We start from the raw sequence: 20,485 nt of genomic DNA, 5'->3' as shown, positions 1-20,485 counted from the left end.
AAAGCAGATTGCCCTCCATCATGTGGGTGGGCCTTGTCTAATCAGTTGAAGGCCTGACTAGACCAAAAGGCTGACCCTCCCCTGAGTAAAAGGGAATTTTCCTGCTGGACAGCCTTCAAACTGGAATGTCAGTTCTGCAGATTTCAGAGTTGTTAAGGGCAAGTCCACATAATGTCTCTCTTCCTTGATATCCCTTCACCCAGTTCAGAACAATTATGTTGAAACACTGCCATTTTTGAAGTGAGATGATTGAATACTAGCAATTTTATAAGGTTCAATTTAATGTCCATTTCCTTCTAGATGTACTTATGTGTTATTTGTCTTGAGCCATTTGACTGTTGGCTCTGTGAGTGCGGGAATTATGTCTGTACAATTCACTCTTCTTATAGCTCTCAAAACAGTGCTAGATATGCTGCAGGTACTCAATAAATACCTATTACATGACTATGTGAAAGAGTGAATGAATAAAAGAAGAGATACTTTCTTATGTAAACCAGGATGTCAGAAAGCAGAACTCCTCTGTGCCAGATACTGTCCTGGGTGCTGAGGATACAACAGCGGAAGAGACTTCGCTGTCCCTGCACTCCTTCCTATGGACAGTAATGCAAGGAGAGAGATAATAAACTAGCAAACCAGTAAATGAGTAAGTTAATTTTAGGCTATAATGTGAAATGAAGCCAGTAACACCAAACGATGGGCTGGAGGGGCCGGGGCGGTGGTAACTGAGCCTGGGTGGTCAGGGACGGCTTCTCAGAGAAGGTGATATTTGAGCTAAGACCTGAAGAGTAAGAGCCAGCATGTGAGGTCTGACGGAGAAGAATTTGAGCCAAGCCAACACAACAGCTCCAAGGTAGCAATGAGCTTGGTACATTTGAGGAACAAAAAGAGAAGGCTGTGTCCCTTTACTTTCCAATTATAGTGAGCAAATAAAAGACCCCAACATTTCCAAACAGAGCTCAGAGTCCCAGCATTTTGCTTCAAAGCTTCCAGGAGTCCCAAGGTCTGAACTATGTTCTGACATTTAAACACTTGAATAGGATTCCTGAGCATTTCCTCTCCTATCAGAAACATCTTTTATTTTTTAGAATGCAAGGGCAATGGGCAGGAGGTAACTTTCTGGAGTGGTGGTTATACAGGTGTAGATGAAGCTCATCCAACGGCACTTTGCCTTTTATGGTGTTCATTATACCCCAATGAAGGTGACTTCTAAAATGCAAGGACTCAGGGGCACCTGGGTGGCCGACATTGTCGGTTCAGGTCATGATCTCAGGGTCGTGAGATCAAGCCCCCCATGTTGGGCTCCATGCTGGGCACGGAGTCTGCTTAAGAGTCTCTCTCTCCCTCTCCCTCAGCCCCTCTCCCTGCGCACTCTCTCTCTAAAAAAATTAAAATAAAATAAAATGCAGGACTCAACGCCCAAAGAGAAGCAAACATATTTTGCAAGGAAGAAGAATTTAGAGAGACTTTTCCATGGCCAACAGGATATGCATGCAAGGGCTTCTCTAACCTGGGGAGCTGGTCGAAGCCATAGGATAAGCACAGATGTGCAACAAGAGGGGGAAGCTGGAAAAAGAGAGAAAAGGCAAGAGAAGGAAGGACATTTATCACTTGATGCTATTTCTTTGCAAGGGACTCCAGCTCTTGGGAAGCATGTTTGAAAAACACACAGGACACTGGGCTACGTAATTTGCCACTTGGATTTCTGATTCTGTTTGAAGGTGGGCAAGATAATGACATGTGTTCCCTATTGGTTTCGAGTGTACAGAGCTTCAAACATGTGTTCCTGCCCCAAGGTCATATCTCATCAATGCCTTCTCCAAGAGGGCTGGCCCTGCCAGGGGCAGATGCAGAAAACATCCCTGGTCTTGATCTTACAGTGGCTCCTTGAACTGGCCCCACCACACGTGTTGCCATTTGCAAAGCATCAAGCACTTCTTTGTGATCTGAGACAACAGACGTCCTGCATGTGTCCGCTCAAAGGCAGTGCAGCCTAATGGTCAGGGACCTGTGCTCTGGCCTCGGACTGATTGGGTTTGAAGTCTGTCTCCTCCACTCCCCGGAGGGGGGCTTGTTCATCCTCATGGAAAGTAATCTGTGCCTCTTAAAAGGCAGACTGTCGTAAGGCTTGCCTCACTGGGGAAGGACCTAAAATTATGTGAGAAGTTACACACAAGCTTACCGCCGAAGGTGCTTCAACATCACCTAGGCCAAAACTTTGCAAGGCATTTCACGTGGTCATCCACGGGTCTTCTCTCCTATTCTGAACCTGCCCCCTCCTCCTGCTAAGTCTGGAGTTGGGAGACCTGACCAATGTCACACAGCTAAAAAGATGTAGCAGAGCAAGGGCTAGGTACTGAGTTCCAGACTACAGCATTTACCCCTTTGGCAGAAACGGGACAGAAAATTCTAATAATAAGAGTTAGAGTCACTGAGCAGTGACCGTAAAGAGGTCCTGTGCTAAGAGCTTCCCAAGCCCAGTCTCAGCGAAACCTCACACAAGCCTATGACACAAGGATCATTGTTATCTCGTCTTACAGACAAGAAGAATCTAAAACTCAGAGAGGTGAAGTCACTTTCCCAAGGTCACACAGCTATTAAGTGGCCAAGCTGGATTGAATCTCAGGCCATATGACTGGAGCCCCCGCTGCTAAGGTCGGCCTGACAGAGTTTCTAGGGACTGCAGGTAACAGCGCTAAGTGAACTGCATGGGGGTGGAGACCCAGGGGGAACCTGCAAGCTTCCTAAGAGGGAAGTCACCTCTCAAAGGCAACCAACAACTTCCATGGGAAAATGAAGGTCCAATGTTGTCGGACCTTCCAATTTCTCAAGAGAAGTCAGAAATCTGGATATCTGCATGAAAACGCCCGGCTTTTAAACATTGGCAATTGGTTCTAAGTTGGTTTTAAAACACGATATATAATAGGGACTAAAGAAATTTCACATCCAGATGCAGTGAGCCTTGACTGGATCCTAGTTTGAAACTCCCAAGCTGTGGAAGACATTTTTTGGCATGACTGGGAACATTTTAATATGATTGGATATCTGATGATATGATGGAATTTCCGTCCTTTATCTGGGGTGTGACACTGGAATTGTGTTGTGTGGGAGAATGTCCTTGTTCTCAGGAGATCCACGCTGAAGTATTTAAGGATGAAGTGTCATGTCTGCAACGGATTTTCAAAGGCTTCAGCCAAAAAACAAAGGAAAAAGGGAGGGAATGAAAGAGGAAGAAAGGGAGAGAGGAAATGAAAATATGGAGAGTACTATAAAGCAAATACGACAAAACACTAATGATTGTTCGGTCTAGATTAGTAGTTCTCAACGAGGGGTGATTCTACCCCCTTGATGACATGTGGCTATGGCTAAGGACTTTTTTTTTTTTCACTGTCACAGCTGGGCTGTGGGGTGGGTACCACTGGCACCTAGTGGGTAGAGTCCAAGGATGCTGGCAAACACCCTTCACTGCACAGGACAGCCCCCCACCACCAAGAAAGGTGGCCCCAATTGTTGGTGGTGCTGGGGGTAAGAAACCTCAGAGACTATTCTGGAGTTCGTTCTTATTAGTCTTTCAAGGTTTTTTTTTGGTTTTGGTTTTGGTTTTTTTGGGTATGTTTAAAATGTTTCACAGTAAAAAAAAAAAAAAAAGGAAGAGAAAAACTTAAAAATTAAGAATGCATCAATAGCAATACCAAAACATGTCTGTGCGGTTTGATAACCATAGCTGGCCACCATTTGCAGTCTGTTCTTCCTATAAATAGTGGCGGGATGTCATGTTGCTGTAGCTGGTGGTGAGTGTCTGGGAAGCTCTTAGAATAGCGTGGGCAAGACCCCCACAGCTCTGAGAATTACTGACTTTCTCCTGCTTCTAGTCCCAATCAGCCCAGAAGGAGGCAGGTCACATGCCCAGGGCTCTGAGCCCAAAAACTGACATCATCGAGGCCTCTCCTGGGATCACACGAGTGCACGGGGTCACAGGAGCATTTGGGGACATGGGGACAGCAAGGGGCTGTAAGTCTTTGAAGGGAGGCTGCGGTCAGATGAAATGAGAACAAGCCCCTCAGCTCCGTAACCCTCACAGCCCAAGACAAACTAATTAAGAGGCTGCAGCCAGCACATTAGTTCCATCTGGAAGCCACCTTCGACCCTCTCTGAGGCCAAGCTCAGGTGTACCGCCCCCACCCAACTCACCCTTCAGCCCCTCCAGCCAACAGCTAATGAGCTCGGGCTGTGGCTGGGACTCCAAATGATTCACTGCCTCAACAGGGCAAGATGCATCTGGAGGGTCCTTGGGGCAGTCCCCAGCACTACGAATGCACAGAGAGCCCTATACGTGCAGGCAACACAAAACAGAAAGCAAGTAAGAGAGTCGCACTGGATTAATTCCTCCACCCCCAACCCTGTTAAGATAGATAGTCCCAAACTCAAGAACAGTCTTTGTTAACGCTGAGGCCACTTTTTAGGAGCCATTCAGGGAGGCTGTTACACATGCGGATTTCTAGGGCTCATCCCAGACCTACATTGATTTGGAATCTCTCCGGACAGAACCATGAGAATGTGCATTTTGCGTTTTTAGGAAGTGCCCCCCACCCCGCAATGCTCACTGAAACCGAAAACACAGTTGAAACCAGGGGGCTAGGGATTTGCAGTTTCCTGTGTGACCTTGGGCCAGCCACCCAAACTGAGCCAGGATTTTCTCATCTATAAATGGGAATTAACAGCACCTGTCTCATAGTTGGGAGCACTAAAGAGGTTTACACACACATGCACTCACACGCGCACATACACACACCCTAGTACGGTGCCTGGCAAATGTTAGTTCCTTTTCCTTAATAGTGATTGGCCACACACTGGAAAGCCTAGAGAGCTTTACAAAAGTACACAGCCTGCACGCAGCCCCTAGAGATTCTGATCTAAATTGTCTAGGGTGGGGCCCCTTAGCAACAGGATTTTTTAAAAAAGCATTCCAGGGGATCTGAAATAGCAGTCAGGGTTGAAAACTATACCCTGGAAACTGCCAATAAAAATCAACTATTCTTGGGGGCACCTGGGTGGCTCTGACCGTTGAGCACCCAACTCGATCTCAGCTCAGGTCTGGATCTCAGGGTGGTGAGTTCAAGCCCCGGGATGGGCTCCACTGGGGGGGGGGGGGGTTCAAATGTTCTTTCTCTTCAAGAGAATGCACTTCCACTGCATTCTGGAATTCCCAAAAGGTGTACAGAGGAGAAGCTGTGTTGAGGCTCTTACCAGGGACTGGTGCCCCCAGATTCCACCCCAAGCAGCCCTTTCCAGGTACCTGCAGAAGGAAGTGGCTGCAAACCGCTAGGCTGGGCGATTCTTGTTCTCCTGACCGAGCTGCAAGGAGGCAGGACAGGAAGTTGAGTCCCTGCTGGGCCCTAGGTCTGCCGTGAAGTGCTGTCTCCACAGGAATACCCAGATCAAAGAGAGCCTGAAGCTAGCATCACCTTCTCCCACAGACGTCCAAAGAGAGCCGCCCCCCCCTTAGCTCGACTCCCACCTTCTCACCTCCCTACTCCCGGCCTCCCTACCCTCCCCCACCCCCCACCCAAACACCCAGGAGGGCTCCTTTAAACGCTGGTTTGCAAGGAAAAGGCTCAGTGGATATTTCGGCAGAGGAATTAACCCGAATCTGCAAGGCAGCCTGCCTATCCCTGGGTGACTCTCTCCCTACACCAAGGCGACACCCGCCGCCTGCCGCAGTCCTGCCTCGGCACTCCTCCCTCACCTGAACACAGACCCCGGGAAGCTACAGGGATTGGCGGGGGACTGCGGGGACGCGAAGCACCCGCGGCTGGGGCTGGAGACGGGGCATCTTGGGGTTACAGGAGGTGGGCGGGGCCAGCGTGTTACTCTTTTAGTTGATCAGGGTTTCTTGAATACCCTCGAAGCTTACTTTGTGCCCCAAGACCCCAACATCCATTCACGCCTCCCTGCTGACCCAAACCAAGAGGAACTTCTTCACCTCTTCCCCCAAATCCCTCCCCACTGGAAAAAAAAAAAAAGTCATCGGATACTCTGCGTATAAATAGAAAATAATTACTAGTGAGGTGGTAATGTTCCTTCGCCTATTTTTGGTGGGTCTCTTTGTTCAGATATTTTAGGCAGGCGCACGGAGCGCGTGCATCCACACGCGCACACATGGGCCCCCGCCGGAGGTGTGGGGAGGGTGTGTGTCTGTGTGTAGGGGGTGGGACACATGGCGACCCCGTTGCCCACACTCGGAAAGAAGATCGAGCTTGCGCCCAACCCTCCAGCTATTGGAAGACTGCCTGTCGCTCCTCAACCCCGCCCGCCCAGACCTCACGCCAACCCTGGCCTCTGTCGGATCTGGGGGCTGCGTCCCCGTGGCGGTGTCCTCCGCCTCCAAAGTTGTGCGAATCAATTTAGACACTTTTTTAAAAAGCAAAAGGCAAATAGCTCCATTAATCCCCAAATGCCTTCTCCCATCTGCTGCGACTTGCTCGCGCTGGGACTTGCATAATGAATAAGGCAACCGGGAAAGTTGACGAATCAGGGTGTTGGGGGGCGGCGGGGGGGTGGGGGTTGGTGAGCGGGGCTCCGGCCCTTAAAGTCCACGCCAACCCCGGCAAGGGGCTCAGCGCGCAGCTGAGGCCGCGGCCCCCAGCAAGGAGAGGTGGTGACCGGGGAAAGGGGCGAGGGTTTTGGGCAGGGGGAGGCAACCGACGTCCCAATTGCAGGGACCTGGCAGCTCAGGGAGAGCGAGGCGGCCGCTCCAGGCAAGGCTTTTGTTCTCGCCCTCCCCTCTCTTTCCACCTCCCTCGCCTCTTTTTCGCGAGCCGTACGAGTTGCAGGCGGCACACACTCCTTCCCTCCCTCCCTCCCTCCCTCACACACGCGCGCGCGGGCTCACACACGCCCCCCTTCCCTTTCGAGCTCGCCTGCTCTGTTTACCTAGAGGCTAGGATGTGGAATCCGAGCGGGGGACCCCTCCCCAAAACCCAAGACTTCGGGGCCACAGGCTCCCGGGCTGTGTGTCTCAGATCCGCTTCAATCCTAGGCGGGAGGGGGCGCCGAGAGGGTGAAGGGGGCAGAGACCCCCGACACACACACATACACACGCGCAAATCCACACCTGTGCGGAGCCCAGCGCCCCCTCTCCGCGCTCCCAGCCGAAGTTGGCTTTCCCGGGCGACCTCCCCCAGCGGAGACGCGGGGGGCTGGGGGGGGAGCGCCATTGCCCGGGGAAAGGTGGAGAGGGAAGAGCAGGGAGAGCGGCGCCCGGAGGGGAGGCGGAGGGGGAGGCAGCCCACCTGGACATGTGTTCCCTTTGGGGTCGGTGCGCTTTCTCCAGCCCCAGCTTGGTGAAGATGCCTACAAGCACCATGACGGCCACCACCCCGCAGATGATGTAAACGATCAGGTTGGTCTTGTCCTTGGTGGGGTCGTGCAGGGGGTCGTCCTTGCGCGCGGGGGGCTTGCCGGTGTTGAGCCACAGAGGAGTGTCGTAGTTGGTGCAGGTGCTCTGGTTCAGTCGCCGCTTCTTAAACGTGCAGCAGAACCGGAAGCCACAAGTCCCGCAGCAGAAGATGAAGTCGCCCGAGCTGCAGTTGAACGGCGGGTCCCACTGGCCCATGACATCGAAGTAGCCCCTGCAGAAGTCCGGCGTGGGCGCCCGGGTCGGCGGAGCGTCCGAGACCCCCGCGCCCTCGCCGGCCTCTCCGGAGGCGGCCCCGGAGCGGTTGCCCCCCGCCAGCACTACCACGCCGCCCAGCTGCGCCAGCTGCCCGTGCCCCGCTCGCTCCTGCGCCCGGCACACGCGGGCGCACAGCTCGGTGAGGAAGCAGCCGAGGAGCAGCCGGAGGACGCGGCGCATCGTGTCTCCCAGCCCGGGCTCGGCCGCTCGGCCGCCGCTGGAGCCGCTGCAGCCACCTCTCGAGGCGCGGCCGAAGCTGCCGAGGCTGCTGCCGGGGGCTGCGAGCCGCCGCGGGCCGCACATGCAGGGAGCGGCGCGGGGCGCTCGGTGGTCGGCGGCCACTGCGCTCGGCTCAGCCCGCTTTCGCCTCCAGCGCGCCGCGCGCCGAGGGGCCGGCCGGGGAGGAGCGCGCCTGGCCGGGCGGGGGGAGGATGAGCGGGGGCAAGCGCCGGGTGCAGGTCCGGCCGGCTACGGGGAGAGGCGGGGGCTGGCGAGCAGGGAAGAGTCGGTCTCTTCGCGCTTCCCCTCCGCCGGCGGCTCCGGACTAGCCGCCCCGCGCCCGATCCTTCTCACCTCTCCAGCTCGCCAAGTGCGCTGGAGAGCGAAGCAACACTTGTGGAATGAAGGGAGGGCAGGAGGGAAGGGGGAGGGGAGGAGGGCGGGCAGAGGAGGGGGGGTGGAACGGGCGCGAGCTCGAGAGGGGCGGGGGCGCGGAAGAGGTGACTCGGGCGGGCGGGAGCGAGTTGGGGGGCGTGCAGAGCTGAGCTAGGCTGACTGGCGGGCGGGGAGGAGGGAGCTTCTTCGGCAGCCGCCGGGGTGAAGGCACCGCTCGGGTTTCCCGGCAGGTGGAGGATCGCTGCGGGACCTCCCGCGCCCTTTCTGGGCGGGAGGCGCGGCTCAGACCTGTTCTGGGCGCAGAGGCGGCTCCGCCCGTGGCTTTTTCAGGCGTGCGTGCGCAGAAGCTGCGGCTCGAAAATGCCCTCCAGGGAAGGGGTGACTCGGAGGGGATAAGGACAGACTAAGTGGCTTCCACTCCAAAGCAGACGGGGGCACGGTCTGATTAAGCTCGCCCTTTCCAGGTGCACCGGACCACCTCGCCCTTCCCCCGACTGCGCCCTCCAGCCAGGCGCGCCTCCCGGATGGTTGAACTCCCTGGGAGGAGCCGAGGACCAATGCTGAGCTGAGAAGGCGGGGTGGCAAGCCACTGGGGCCCGGGGTAGGCACCCCCGGGAGAGGGCCGTGGGACGAACTATAGTCAAAGAAGCGCAGGGGATAGGGAGGAGGCAGCAGACAAGGCCAAGGCAGTGGCACGTCCCACGTCCCGGAATGTCTTTCCTTGGGACTCTCCTAGGCCCCTGGACCTGCCACTTTCTGTCCCTCTAGGACCTCAAAGCGTTCCCTGCGTTCCACAGGAGGGCACACCGCGGCGCCGCCTCTGTGCGCCCAGATCTGGTGCAGCGCAAGGCCTGGGCACCCAGCCTCAGCCACCCTCCCGCACCTGGAGCCCGCGCGTGGGTCTCCGGAGCCGGCTAGCCCCTGTGCTCACCGAACCCCCCCCTCCCCCCAGACATCCTCACCTAGTGCTGCGGAGTCCGGCCTTGGGCCCTCAGCTTCCAGCCTCCGGTCGCCTGTCAGCAGTTTCCAAATCGGCCTTCTCCAACTCAGCCGATTCCAGTCATCCGTCGGCCCTCTCCCATTTCTCCCACTTCTTCTTTCCTCTGCTTGAATTTGACTCCAGTAGCCCCCAAAACGGGATGTGCACCAAAGCTGCTACACCGAATTTAGATCTCCACACGCCCCTGCGTTTTGTTTTTAATTGCATTAACTAAGTATACACTTTGCAGTCGGCTAGGCGATTTGCAGGGAAATGATGTCTCCACCACAATCCCCTCCATAATAGGGCTGCAGTCGGGGAGTTTTCAAAGCGCCAAAAAGTTGGGCCACAAATAAAATGACATCCTGGGTCCCCTTAATTGAAAAAGCATGGAGCGTGGGTGTTGGACTCTACTGCAAGTTTTCTCAGAATGAGAGGGACTTTAGCTAATTGTGCTTTCTCTCTGATGAATGTCACCTGTCTGCCCAAAGACTAGCCAAGAATGACCCTGTTCCAGCAAAAACACCAGGCCAACACTGATGGAGCATATCCAGGAGTATACCAGCCCTAGAAGATTCGTTGAATTGCAGGCTGTATTTTGTCCCAAACCCACCTGGACAAGGTATGAAATTGTTTAGTCTAAATTCATCAGCTCCATCATAATGGGATCCCCAAAATAGGATAGTGTGGCGCGTCTGTCGACCCACACCCACCACCACTGTGTGAGTCTCTACAAACACAAGCATTGGTGTGTGAGAGCTAATGATAGCTGACATTTATTCAGTGCTTGCAACATGCCCACTAAGCTTGTCTTTTCTCAAATCACCTCCTCACAGATGCTTAGAGCAGTGCCTAGCATCTAGCAGACAATCTGGGAATATTTGCTAAAACATTTGAGGGACTGATCTCATTTAACTCTATCTGCTAGATAATATAACTAGGCCCACACAACAGAGGAAGAGACTGAGGCCCAAAGCAATTAAACCAGTTTCCCATAGTAGCACAGGGAAGAAGTGCCTCCGTTGACTTTTGACCCAAGAAATTTGACTCCTGGGCCTGTGTTCTAACCACTGCAGGTAATGCCTTCCTAAAATAGGCCTCCGTACTCCCTATCCACCTGATGTTATAATATATGTTTGGTTTCTGTCTGTCTCCCCACATTGAAATGGTAAACTCCAGGGCAGAAAGGGGCCTTGACTCCTGCAGTGTCCCAGCACCTACAGCAGTGCTGGATGTGAGAAGCACTCAAAAAATATTTACAGTTTGCTTTGATTAACTTGTTAAGATCTTCAATGCAAGACCCTTGGTGTTAACCCGAGAGGAAAGGGACAGACAATGGAGTTTCTGCTGTGGGGACCTTGCAGAGGGGTTGGGATATTTCTATGCACTAAATTAGAATCCAGGAGGGCTGCTCCAGCAGGCTTGCCAAGGTCCAGGAAGCTGAGGCTCAGAGAGGTTAAGGGCTTTGTCCAAGGTCAAGTGGCCAGCAAATGGGAAAGCCAGGGCTAGATGCAGACTGCCAGACTTCTAATCTCTGGTTTCCTGCCTTCCCACCCCACTGCACCCCACTGAGGTACCGCCCAGCCAGCATCAGGGCTGGGAGCTTAGGGCAACAACCTGATAGAAGAGTAGGTCACAGACACCTTCCCCCAAGAGCTGGGGGTTTTCAGACACTTATAAATTTAATTTGAAAAAAGAAAAAAAATCTTAGCGAAAAGAGACAAAATCTAGACAGAAAAATCCATTTTAGAATCTGCCTCCAATCTCCGTAAAGTATTGCCTGTCACCAGGACATTTGAGTCCAGTCCTCAGAGGAGACTCACTCTGGCCGCAGTTCCCAGCTTTAATTAACAGAGACTGCCCCCTGTTTGTGACAAGGAGAGTGCACGGATCCTGCTTGGGAAAGAAGCCGACCTGATCTTACCCCTCATGGCTTATTTGCCAGATCCCAAACCTTAAGCCTGCTATTGCCCCGCCACCGCCCCCTGCCCTGAGTTTCACCCAAACCAAATTCCCTTGCTGCACCTGCCTGCCAAGGCTGCCGCTGCGCCTCTGGAATATTGTCCACACCTGTTTCCCAAGCCTTTGAAAAACATAAGAAGGAAGAACCGTCTAGGTTCATTTTACTCTTTAAAGGAAGAAAGTCCCTTTTTTTTTTTAAGATTTTATTTATTTGAGAGAGAGAGAGAGAGAGAGCATGGGGGAGGGGGAGAGGGAGAAGCAGATTCCCCACTGAGCAGGGAGCCCAAGGTCATGACCTGAGCAGAAGGCAGACGCTTAACCAGGACCCCAAGATCATGACCTGAGCTGAAGGCAGATGCTTAACCGACTGAGCCACCCAGGCGCCCCGGAAGAAAGTCCCTTTCCTCTGGGTATGTCAACTCAATCAATAGAGTCACTACCTGCTAATAGATGTGTGGTTATTGAGAACATGCCCCCATTCAGAACACGTGATTGAGAAAGTATTTCATTCAGGGCTCCTGAGTGGGGGAGGGGGTTTTATAAAGTTCCTAATTGAAACACCTGGCAAGTTCATGGAAGATGAAAAATCATCAAATACCACCCCCCACCACTAGCCAAATGAATTCATGCAAATGTGTTGAAATTAAAATGCAGCTCTTAATGAAAATACTTTCTATGAAAGAGATGATGACATTATTATTTACAACACAGGCACTTTTAATATCTAAAGAAGAATCTCGTTTGCTCTAGGCTTAATTATGTCAGATGGCAGAATGGCTTGCAACAAGACCAAAATCCTACTCCCCAACAATTAGGGGAGGGAACAACATTACAAAGAATGTTTACTTACCAGGACTTGCAACCAGGGTCCATCAGCAAGTCAGCAAATTAGATTATGTGTGCCTTGGCCCTCACTGGAGGGAGTTGTTTGTTAATAAGTCCTCACCAGATAGCTTTTAGGGTTTCAAAAAGGTTTCTTAGCAACTGTTAGCCTTGAGGAAGAAAAAAAAAAGAGAGAGATGGCACAGAAGCTTTTGGTTTGAAACCTAAGGAGCTACCTGGGTGAAAATCAAAACTGGACCCCCCCCCCCCCCCGCCCCAGACCAAGGCCAAGGAGAGACCAAAGAAAAGAGGCAGACCTCTCCAGAAGGGTAAGTAGGAGGGGTGATAAGCAAAGGAACTTACAAGGCTTATCCTGGGCCCCCCACGACAAGGGGATCTCTGCGCCTGCCTGCCAGAATCTTACAAGTTTATATTATATAGAGGCTTCAATGGGGGTCAGTAGTGTATGGTCCAGATGGTCCTAACAGCAACTTTGCTCTCTCAAGGCCGCATCCTTGAAATAGACTCCTAGTGCCAGAACAGTGGGTGGAATATACATCTGAGGACAGCGGAGGGGGGAGGAGCCTCTGCCCACGTGCTGCCCCCGGGGTCAGCCGGAGGTCATGTCCCCTCAATGACTTCCTCCAACAGAAGCCAAAATGGGGCTAGCCCCTTGCCATGCTCAAGCAACACGCTGATTTGATATATTTTATTCTCTTATTCTGAGAAGATAAAGGATCCCTTATGGAAGAAGTCAAGTGGGTCTGAAGTATGATTTCCCCAGACTGCAAGAGGTATGTGAGATGACTTTTGGTTTTACCCCCAAAGATTTTTTTTTAATAGTTTTATATTTATTTCAATGTGTAGCAGAAAAAAAATAATGGCACATCAAACACGTGGCTACACGAGCATAAATATTTAAGGTGTACATCAATTTAAAGTCAATGTAAGAAAAATAATAAATACGTTATAGTATTTATTAATGAAATATAAAGAAAATGTGAAGTGCCTGGTGTTTAGGAGACATGGGTTTTGGTATCAGGACAGGGCTTCTCAGCTTCAGCGCTACTGACATTTTAGGGTGGATCCTTCTGTGTGGTGGGGGGCTGTCCTGTGTATTGCAGGAGGCTTAGCAGGATCCCCGGGCTCTACCCACTAGATGCCAGTAGCAACTCCCCATTGTGACAACCAAAAACTCTTGACAAGCAGACATTGCAAAATCGACTGAGAACCAGTGCTTCTTGCCTATGTTTAAATCCTGCTTCTTTCTCATCTGAGGTCTAGGACCTCCAATGAGACGTCACTTCTCTAAGCCTCAGTTTTCCCGTCTATAAGATGGGGATAAGAATGGTGTCTTTTCCCAGGAATATTACAGACACTCTGTATCTGGTGCAGAGTGCCTAGCACAATGAATGGAACCTTGGCAAGGCTTAGTAAAATGTCATTCTTATTGCAGGAAGCTTGAGGGGGCCTACTGGGTGCCCTGAGTGTTGGGGAGACAGATGGCTAAGACAAAATCCTTGCCCTCGAGGACCTCCAAATCTCCAGGGCAAGTTAGAATATGCCTACTGTGCAGTCTTACAGGATCCCATGCTCAAGAGGGCCCCAGGCTTCGTCCACTGCTCTGCAGTTGCCTTGAAATTCTACACGATTTCTAAACATGGGGACCCATCCGTTATGTAGCCAGTCCTCTCTATAGGGGATGCAGCTCAGGCAGAAAAAGAGGTCAAGCTTATGGGGACTTAGAGGGGGATGTTTAGCTCCAACTTCCAGCAGTCCTAAGTTAAATGTGTACAAGCATTCTCGGCAACAGAGCAGAAAGAATTTTGGTATACCCTCTTTAAAAGTAGTCTTCATATGTCAGTCCAAAGCACAATACTGAAGGTGTCAGTAATAAAGTTTTCACTGGTCCATAGAAAATTGAGAAAAATTATGGTTGATAAAATAGGCACTCAATAAGGACCTCTTTTAATGGTTGTAGTCTATTTGTATAACAATTCACTTTCTGAAGTTATGTTAGTCTTATATTTATCATCCTCTGTGTGTGTGTGTTTGTGTGTGTGTGTGTAGTATTTTTAAAATACTTTTTACCAGGGAAAAACTGATAAACTTATCCTCCCCAATTTTTGGTCATTTTACTATAGATGAAATCCCAGCGTCTGGGATGACTAATTTAAGAACCTCGCTTTAGTTCACAAGTAAAGTGGCAGTTTGAAGCAGTTATATGAATAATTTAAGTCCCTCCAACTGTACTGGGAAATGAAAACAGGTTTTAGGGTCATGCATTTTCCAGCTAGCTACCTTGGTTAAAATTACAAGGTGTCTCCCCAGGAATCAGCTAAGGCTAGATGGAAATCACACAGCTCCCCAGACCCATGTCTCTGTGCTCCCACCAATGCCTACAAATAAAGATTGTATCAGTTAGTTTTTTGCCAGGTAACAAATCATCCTAAAACTTACTGGCTTAAAATAACAACTCTTTTATTTAACTAACAGTTCTATAGATTGGCAACTTAGGTTGGTATCAACTGGATGGTTCCTCTGGTCTTAGTTGGACTCACTCATGAATTTGCTGCTAACTGCCAGGTCACCAGCGTGCTGGTTGGTCTGGGACAGCCTTCAGTTGGGACAGCTCCTCTTTGCTCCATGAGATTTTTCATAAGCCATCAGGCTAGCTTTTTCACGTGGTGCCTCGGCAGGGGTCCCAAATCACTAAAATAAAGCATGCAAGATTTATTGAGACCCAGGGTCAGAACATTCTCTTGGCAAAAAGCAAAGCCATAAAGCCAGATCATATTCAAGTAGGAGGGAAATAAACTTCTCTTAATTGGAAGAGTGGCAAAGTTGCATTGAAAAGAGACATGCATATAGGGATGTGGGACTAACTAGCCATATCAATGGTCTTAGTCCATTTGGGCTGCTCTAACAAAACACCATCCACTGGGTGGTTTGTGAATAGTAGAAATTTATTTCTCACAGTTCTGGAAGCTGGCAGGTTTAAGATCAAGACACAAGTATGGTCAGGGCACCTGGGTGGCTCATTCGGTTGATTTTATTTCAGCTCAGGTCATGCTCTCAGGGTCATGAAATCAAGCCCCACATCGGGCTCCATGATGGACATGGAGCCTGCTTAAGATTCTCTCTCTCCCTCTCCTTCTCCCTCTGCCCCTCCCGTCCATGCTCTCATGCTCGCTCTCTCTCTCTAAAAAAATAAAGAAAAGACACAAGCATGGTCACATTCTGGTGACAGCCCTCGTCCTGGTTCAAAGTCAGCACTTGTTCGCTGTGTCCTCACATGGTCGAAGGGGTGATGGACCTCTGTGGAGTCTCTTTTATAAGAAGAGTGATTCCAGGGCGCCTGGGTGGCTCAGTTGGTTAAGCGACTGCCTTCGGCTCAGGTCATGATCCTGGAGTCCCGGGATCGAGTCCCACATCAGGCTCCCTGCTCAGCAGGGAGTCTGCTTCTCCCTCTGACCCTCCCCCCCTCATGCTCTCTCTTTCTCATTCTCTCTCTCTCTCTCTCAAATAAATAAATAAAATCTTTTAAAAAAAAAAATAAGAAGAGTAATTCCATTTACGCAAATTCTACCCTCATGACCTAACCACTTCTCAGAGGCCCCACCTCCTAATTCCGTACACTGGGCATTAGGATTTCTGCCACTTAGCAAGACTTTATGGAATGTTCACTTCGTGCCAAGCACTGTGCTGGTGGCGGGGGATACAATAGGAAATCGGATAGAGCCTATAGTTTGGTAAAGGAAAGAAGCATAAAAAGACAAATTATTAGTCAGGGTAGGGTATCTGCTATACTATGTAACCACAAAATCTCTGTGGCTTCACACAGTACATGGTGACTTAGGAATCCAAGTCCCTCCCATCTTGCAGCTCCGCCATCGTGAAATCATTGACTTTTAGCCATGTGGAGGCCACATGGAGGCCACATGGAGCCATAAAAGAAAGAGCAGAAGGATGGTGTGAGGCAATTTACGGCTATGTCTGGAAGTGGCATACATCATTCCCACCGTGTTCCATTAGCCGAACTCGGTCACATGGTCCCAACTTAAACACAAAGAAGTCTGGGAAATGTAGCAACTTAAACACAAAGAAGTCTGGGAAATGTAGCAACTTAAACACAAAGAAGTCAGTCTGGGAAATGTAGCAACTTAAACACAAAGAAGTCAGTCTGGGAAATGTAGCAACTTAAACACAAAGAAGTCAGTCTGGGAAATGTAGCAGCTTAAACACAAAGAAGTCTGGGAAATGTAGTAACTTAAACACAAAGAAGTCTGGGAAATGTAGCAACTTAAACACAAAGAAGTCAGTCTGGGAAATGTAGCAACTTAAACACAAAGAAGTCAGTCTGGGAAATGTAGCAACTTAAACACAAAGAAGTCAGTCTGGGAAATGTAGCAGCTTAAACACAAAGAAGTCTGGGAAATGTAGCAACTTAAACACAAAGAAGTCAGTCTGGGAAATGTAGCAGCTTAAACACAAAGAAGTCTGGGAAATGTAGCAACTTAAACACAAAGAAGTCAGTCTGGGAAATGTAGCAGCTTAAACACAAAGAAGTCTGGGAAATGTAGTGTTCCTGTGTGCTCAGAGGAGGGAAAAGCACTGGTGAGTGTATCACCAGCTCCTTCCTCGATAGACGATTGTAAGGCATATGATAGACACTCTGGTTAGAAAAGTAGAGCATCCTGTGGGAACCAGGGGAGGGCCTCATGTATTTAACATATCCTGGGATTCAGGAAGGTAGGGTAGGTGAACTGAATAATGGCCCCCAGAGATATCCGAGTCCTAAACCCTGGAACCTCAAACCGAGTTCCTGGCGAAAAGGACTCTGTAGATGTGATTGAGTTAAGGATTTTGAGATAAATTAACCTGAATTATCCAAGGGGTCCCTAACTGTAATCACAGGTGTTCTTATAAGAGGGAGCTGGAACAGAATTCCTGGCGAAAAGGACTCTGTAGATGTGATTAAGTTAAGGATTTTGAGATAAATTAACCTGAATTATCCAAGGGGTCCCTAACTGTAATCACGAGTGTTCTTACAAGAGGGAGCTGGAAAGAGATCTGGCTAGGGAAGAGGAAGAGGAGACGGGATGGAAGAAGCAGAGGTTGGAGTGACGCTCTCTGAAGATGGAAGAAGGGTCTCACAAGCCCAGGAAATTGAGGAAGAGATTCTCTGCTGGAGCCTCCAGAAGGAATCAGCCTGCTGACATCTTGATTTTAACCTGTTAAGATTCAGTTTGGACTCGTGACCTCCACAAGTATAAGGGAATACATTTTTCTTGCTTTAAAAAGCTGAATTTGTGGTAATTTGTGACAACAGCAAGAGGAAACTCCTATAAGCGCTAATGCCCATGCTGAGTTCCAGATGAAGAACCACTCATCAATGAGTCCGGCAAAAAAGACAGGAGGGCAGGGCCCAGGCTAGAGGTTGAGGCTGAAGGGTAGCAAGGTTCCAGATCAGACAGCCTTTTTCTGGGGCGGGGTGGCAGGGGGCACTGAATTTAAACCTGAGGGCACTGGGAAGGCATTGAAGCAGAAGTGACTTGACTAAGATTTGCATTTTTGCAGGACAGGTCTGCCTACTCTATAGAGAACAAACCAGGGAAACCAATGCTGGAGGTCGAAGGCAGTCATTTGTTTTATTGCAGGAGAAAAGCAGACAGGCAATAATTCAGGGTCATGACAATATGGAGTGGACTCAACAGGACTCGGTGATGGCCTGCCTCTGACATGAGACATCCAGTGCATCACCAACATCAGCTGCACCAACTCTGATGGTCAATGGTACCTTCAGAGGACAGAACCTGCTTAGCCACCTATCCCAATTAGAGACGAAACAGGGAGGTCTAAAGGAAAAGGAAAGGTACCTGTGAAACCCAGGTACTATCCACTGGATGTCTTCTTCCAAATCCTGTAGTTGCCAAGACCATCATGTCCTTTGTAATTGGAGTAAAATGGTTCAAGCGCCATCCCCAAAGAAAGGAAAATCCAGCATTAACCTTCATCACCACCCATGCCATGATCAAGGGATTTATATTTCTCCTAATCTCTCCTGACTCTGATTTCCTGCTTCTGCTTGTGCAGCTATGCTGATATATGTTCCACAGAAGTACCCAGCCAGGGGGTGAGCTGGGGCTGAAACCCAACCTGCACTGTTCTGGTCAAGTCATGAACTCTTGGTGTATACAGAAAATGATCTGATGTCTGGCATGGCCAGAACTTGGAGCTTTTGAGCGGAAAAGATGGGGGAAAAAGGTCAAGGAGGGGGTCAGCTTAAAGTGTTTCAGTGCCTTGCTAAGATGCTCAAGACTGTTTCCTATAGCAATGGCACCTCATCTAACAACGTAAAGCAAAGAGAGACACATTTGTTCAGATTTGCATCTTATGTAGATCACTTTGCCAGCTAATCTGGTCCTCATCACCCATCTGGGACCGAGAAAAAGCCAACCATTTGGGCTGAGAACCTCAATACTGAGTCCTGTGGGGAATCCCCATTGCCCTCGATGCACAGATAGGAGCAAACAGGGCGGGGAAACAGAAGGGAAAATGGGCCTGATTCCAGAGAGCAGCAAAAACAAGACACAAAGAAACTTAACTATCTTGTTGATGGCTTTCTGGATCCTGAGATTTGGGGGTTCTGTGTGATACTCCTGGATCTTCCAGTAAAGTCCTCCTACCTTCCTCCTGTTTGTGCCCAAATTAACTCAAGTTGATTCCTGTTATAATTCTGACCGAGATACTCTCTCTCCAATTTCTCTATTCAGGCCTTCATCATATCACCACCAAGTGTTACATTTTATGTCTCTCCTCTCTGATGCCATGAGTTGGCCAGATAGAGAGGAGGAGGAGAGATCACGGAGAGCAGGGGTGGGGAGAAGAGGCAAGAACAGGACAGGAGGGGAGGGGAGGAGAGAGAACGGTGGCATTGCATACATACACAAAGATAGAGAAGAGTGTTCTCCATGGCATTGTTTGTAAGAGCAAAGCATGGAAAACAACCTCCATCAGTGCGAGGACTGATGATCGCCCGGAGAGATCACTCCGTCATTGAGATATCAGCTAAAACATTCTCAGTACTTCCATATCAGAATACTATATAGCAGTTAAAAAGAATGATCAGTTAAGGGACGCCTGGGTGGCTCAGTCGGTTAAATGTCCCACTCTTGATTTCGGTTCAGGTCATGATCTCAGGGTCACACTCTCAGGTTCATGAGATCGAGCCCCACATCGGTCTCCAGGTTGAGTGTGGAGCCTGCTTAAGATTCTCTCTCTCCCTCTGCCCCACCCCCTGCTCACCCTCTTTCTCTCTCTTTCTAAAAAAAAAAAGGAATGAGCAGTTAAAAAAAATCTGGAAGTCAGTTTAGGCATTACTGCCTTACACATATATGTAATACATAAATAAATATATTTATGTTCTAAATATATTATAAATTATAATAAATTATAACTTATATTATTATACTTATAAATGTTTATGAAAATAGATAATACATTGTCATTTATTTATTAAAATATATAATAAATATATGAATGTATTTATATAAACACAAATATTAAACTTAGAAATAAATTTGTTTATAATAGATGTAATATACATATATATAAAATACATCCTGTGTGTGTGTATATATATATAGCTCAAATGATCTTCAATCAAGATACAACTTTTTAAAAAAGCAAAGCAGAAATAAAAGTACACTTATGCTTAGAATGTACAGACAAGGGGCGACTGGGTGACTCAGTCGTTAAGTGTCTGCCTTCGCCTCAGGTCGTGATCCCAGAGTCCTGGGATCGAGCCCCGTATCAGGCTCCCTGCTCTGCGGGAAGCCTGCTTCTCCCTCTCCCACTCCCCCTGCTTGTGTTCCCTCTCTCGCTGTGTCTCTCTCTGTCAATAAATAAATAAAATCTTAAAAAAAAAAAAAGAATGTACAGAGGATTTCTGGGAAGATGGGTTCAAAGCAGTTGTGACCCTCAGGGACAGGAAGTGGCGGGGGGCGGGGGCACTGCTTTTCCCTGTATGCTTTTTCGTATTGTTTTTTTAACCACCTGTATGCTTCAGCTATTCCAGGATAGTAATTGATTAAAGTGTCTTTAAAAGCAAAGAAAAAGAGAAAGGGGAATGGATGAAGAGCAGATGAAAGCGAAAAGAGTGAGCCTCAAACAGCTCAGTAACCACTACCTGAGTTCCATCCCCAGCGCCTCCATGATGGATCCTCGACCTTGACGAAATCATTCTCCTTTTTTGGGCCTCAGTTTTTTCATCTGGAAAACAGGTCAGCAGAATTCCATGCTCCCTAAGGTCCCAGCTCCAAACACCATCTGCGATATTCGCTGACAGAGCTAGTTGCTCGGGCAGAACTTTCTTTCAAATTAAAGCAGTAATTGTCCCAGCTTCCCACAGCAGCATATGATGTTACCATCAT

General features: G+C 49.4%; 1 protein-coding gene across 1 annotated transcript in view; it reads right to left on the bottom strand.

Annotated features, from left to right (window-relative positions):
* The window catches only part of SHISA9 (shisa family member 9), a 291,042-nt gene extending 282,809 nt beyond the window's left edge, over positions 1–8,233 (bottom strand). The window contains exon 1 of the mRNA XM_064590370.1: positions 7,290–8,233. Within this exon, the coding sequence (XP_064446440.1) occupies positions 7,290–7,975 (686 nt within the window). The 5' untranslated portion in view covers positions 7,976–8,233. The remainder of the gene's footprint in view (positions 1–7,289) is intronic.
* Positions 8,234–20,485: the final 12,252 nt, after the last annotated feature.

Source organism: Mirounga angustirostris, unplaced genomic scaffold (genome assembly GCF_029215605.1).
Source record: "Mirounga angustirostris isolate CCGP_5_RB_7025 unplaced genomic scaffold, mMirAng1.0.hap1 SCAF_5, whole genome shotgun sequence".
NCBI lineage: Eukaryota > Metazoa > Chordata > Mammalia > Carnivora > Phocidae > Mirounga > Mirounga angustirostris.
The sequence above is the reverse complement of the archived record's forward strand: the minus strand, read 5'-3'. Positions and strand labels throughout refer to the sequence as shown.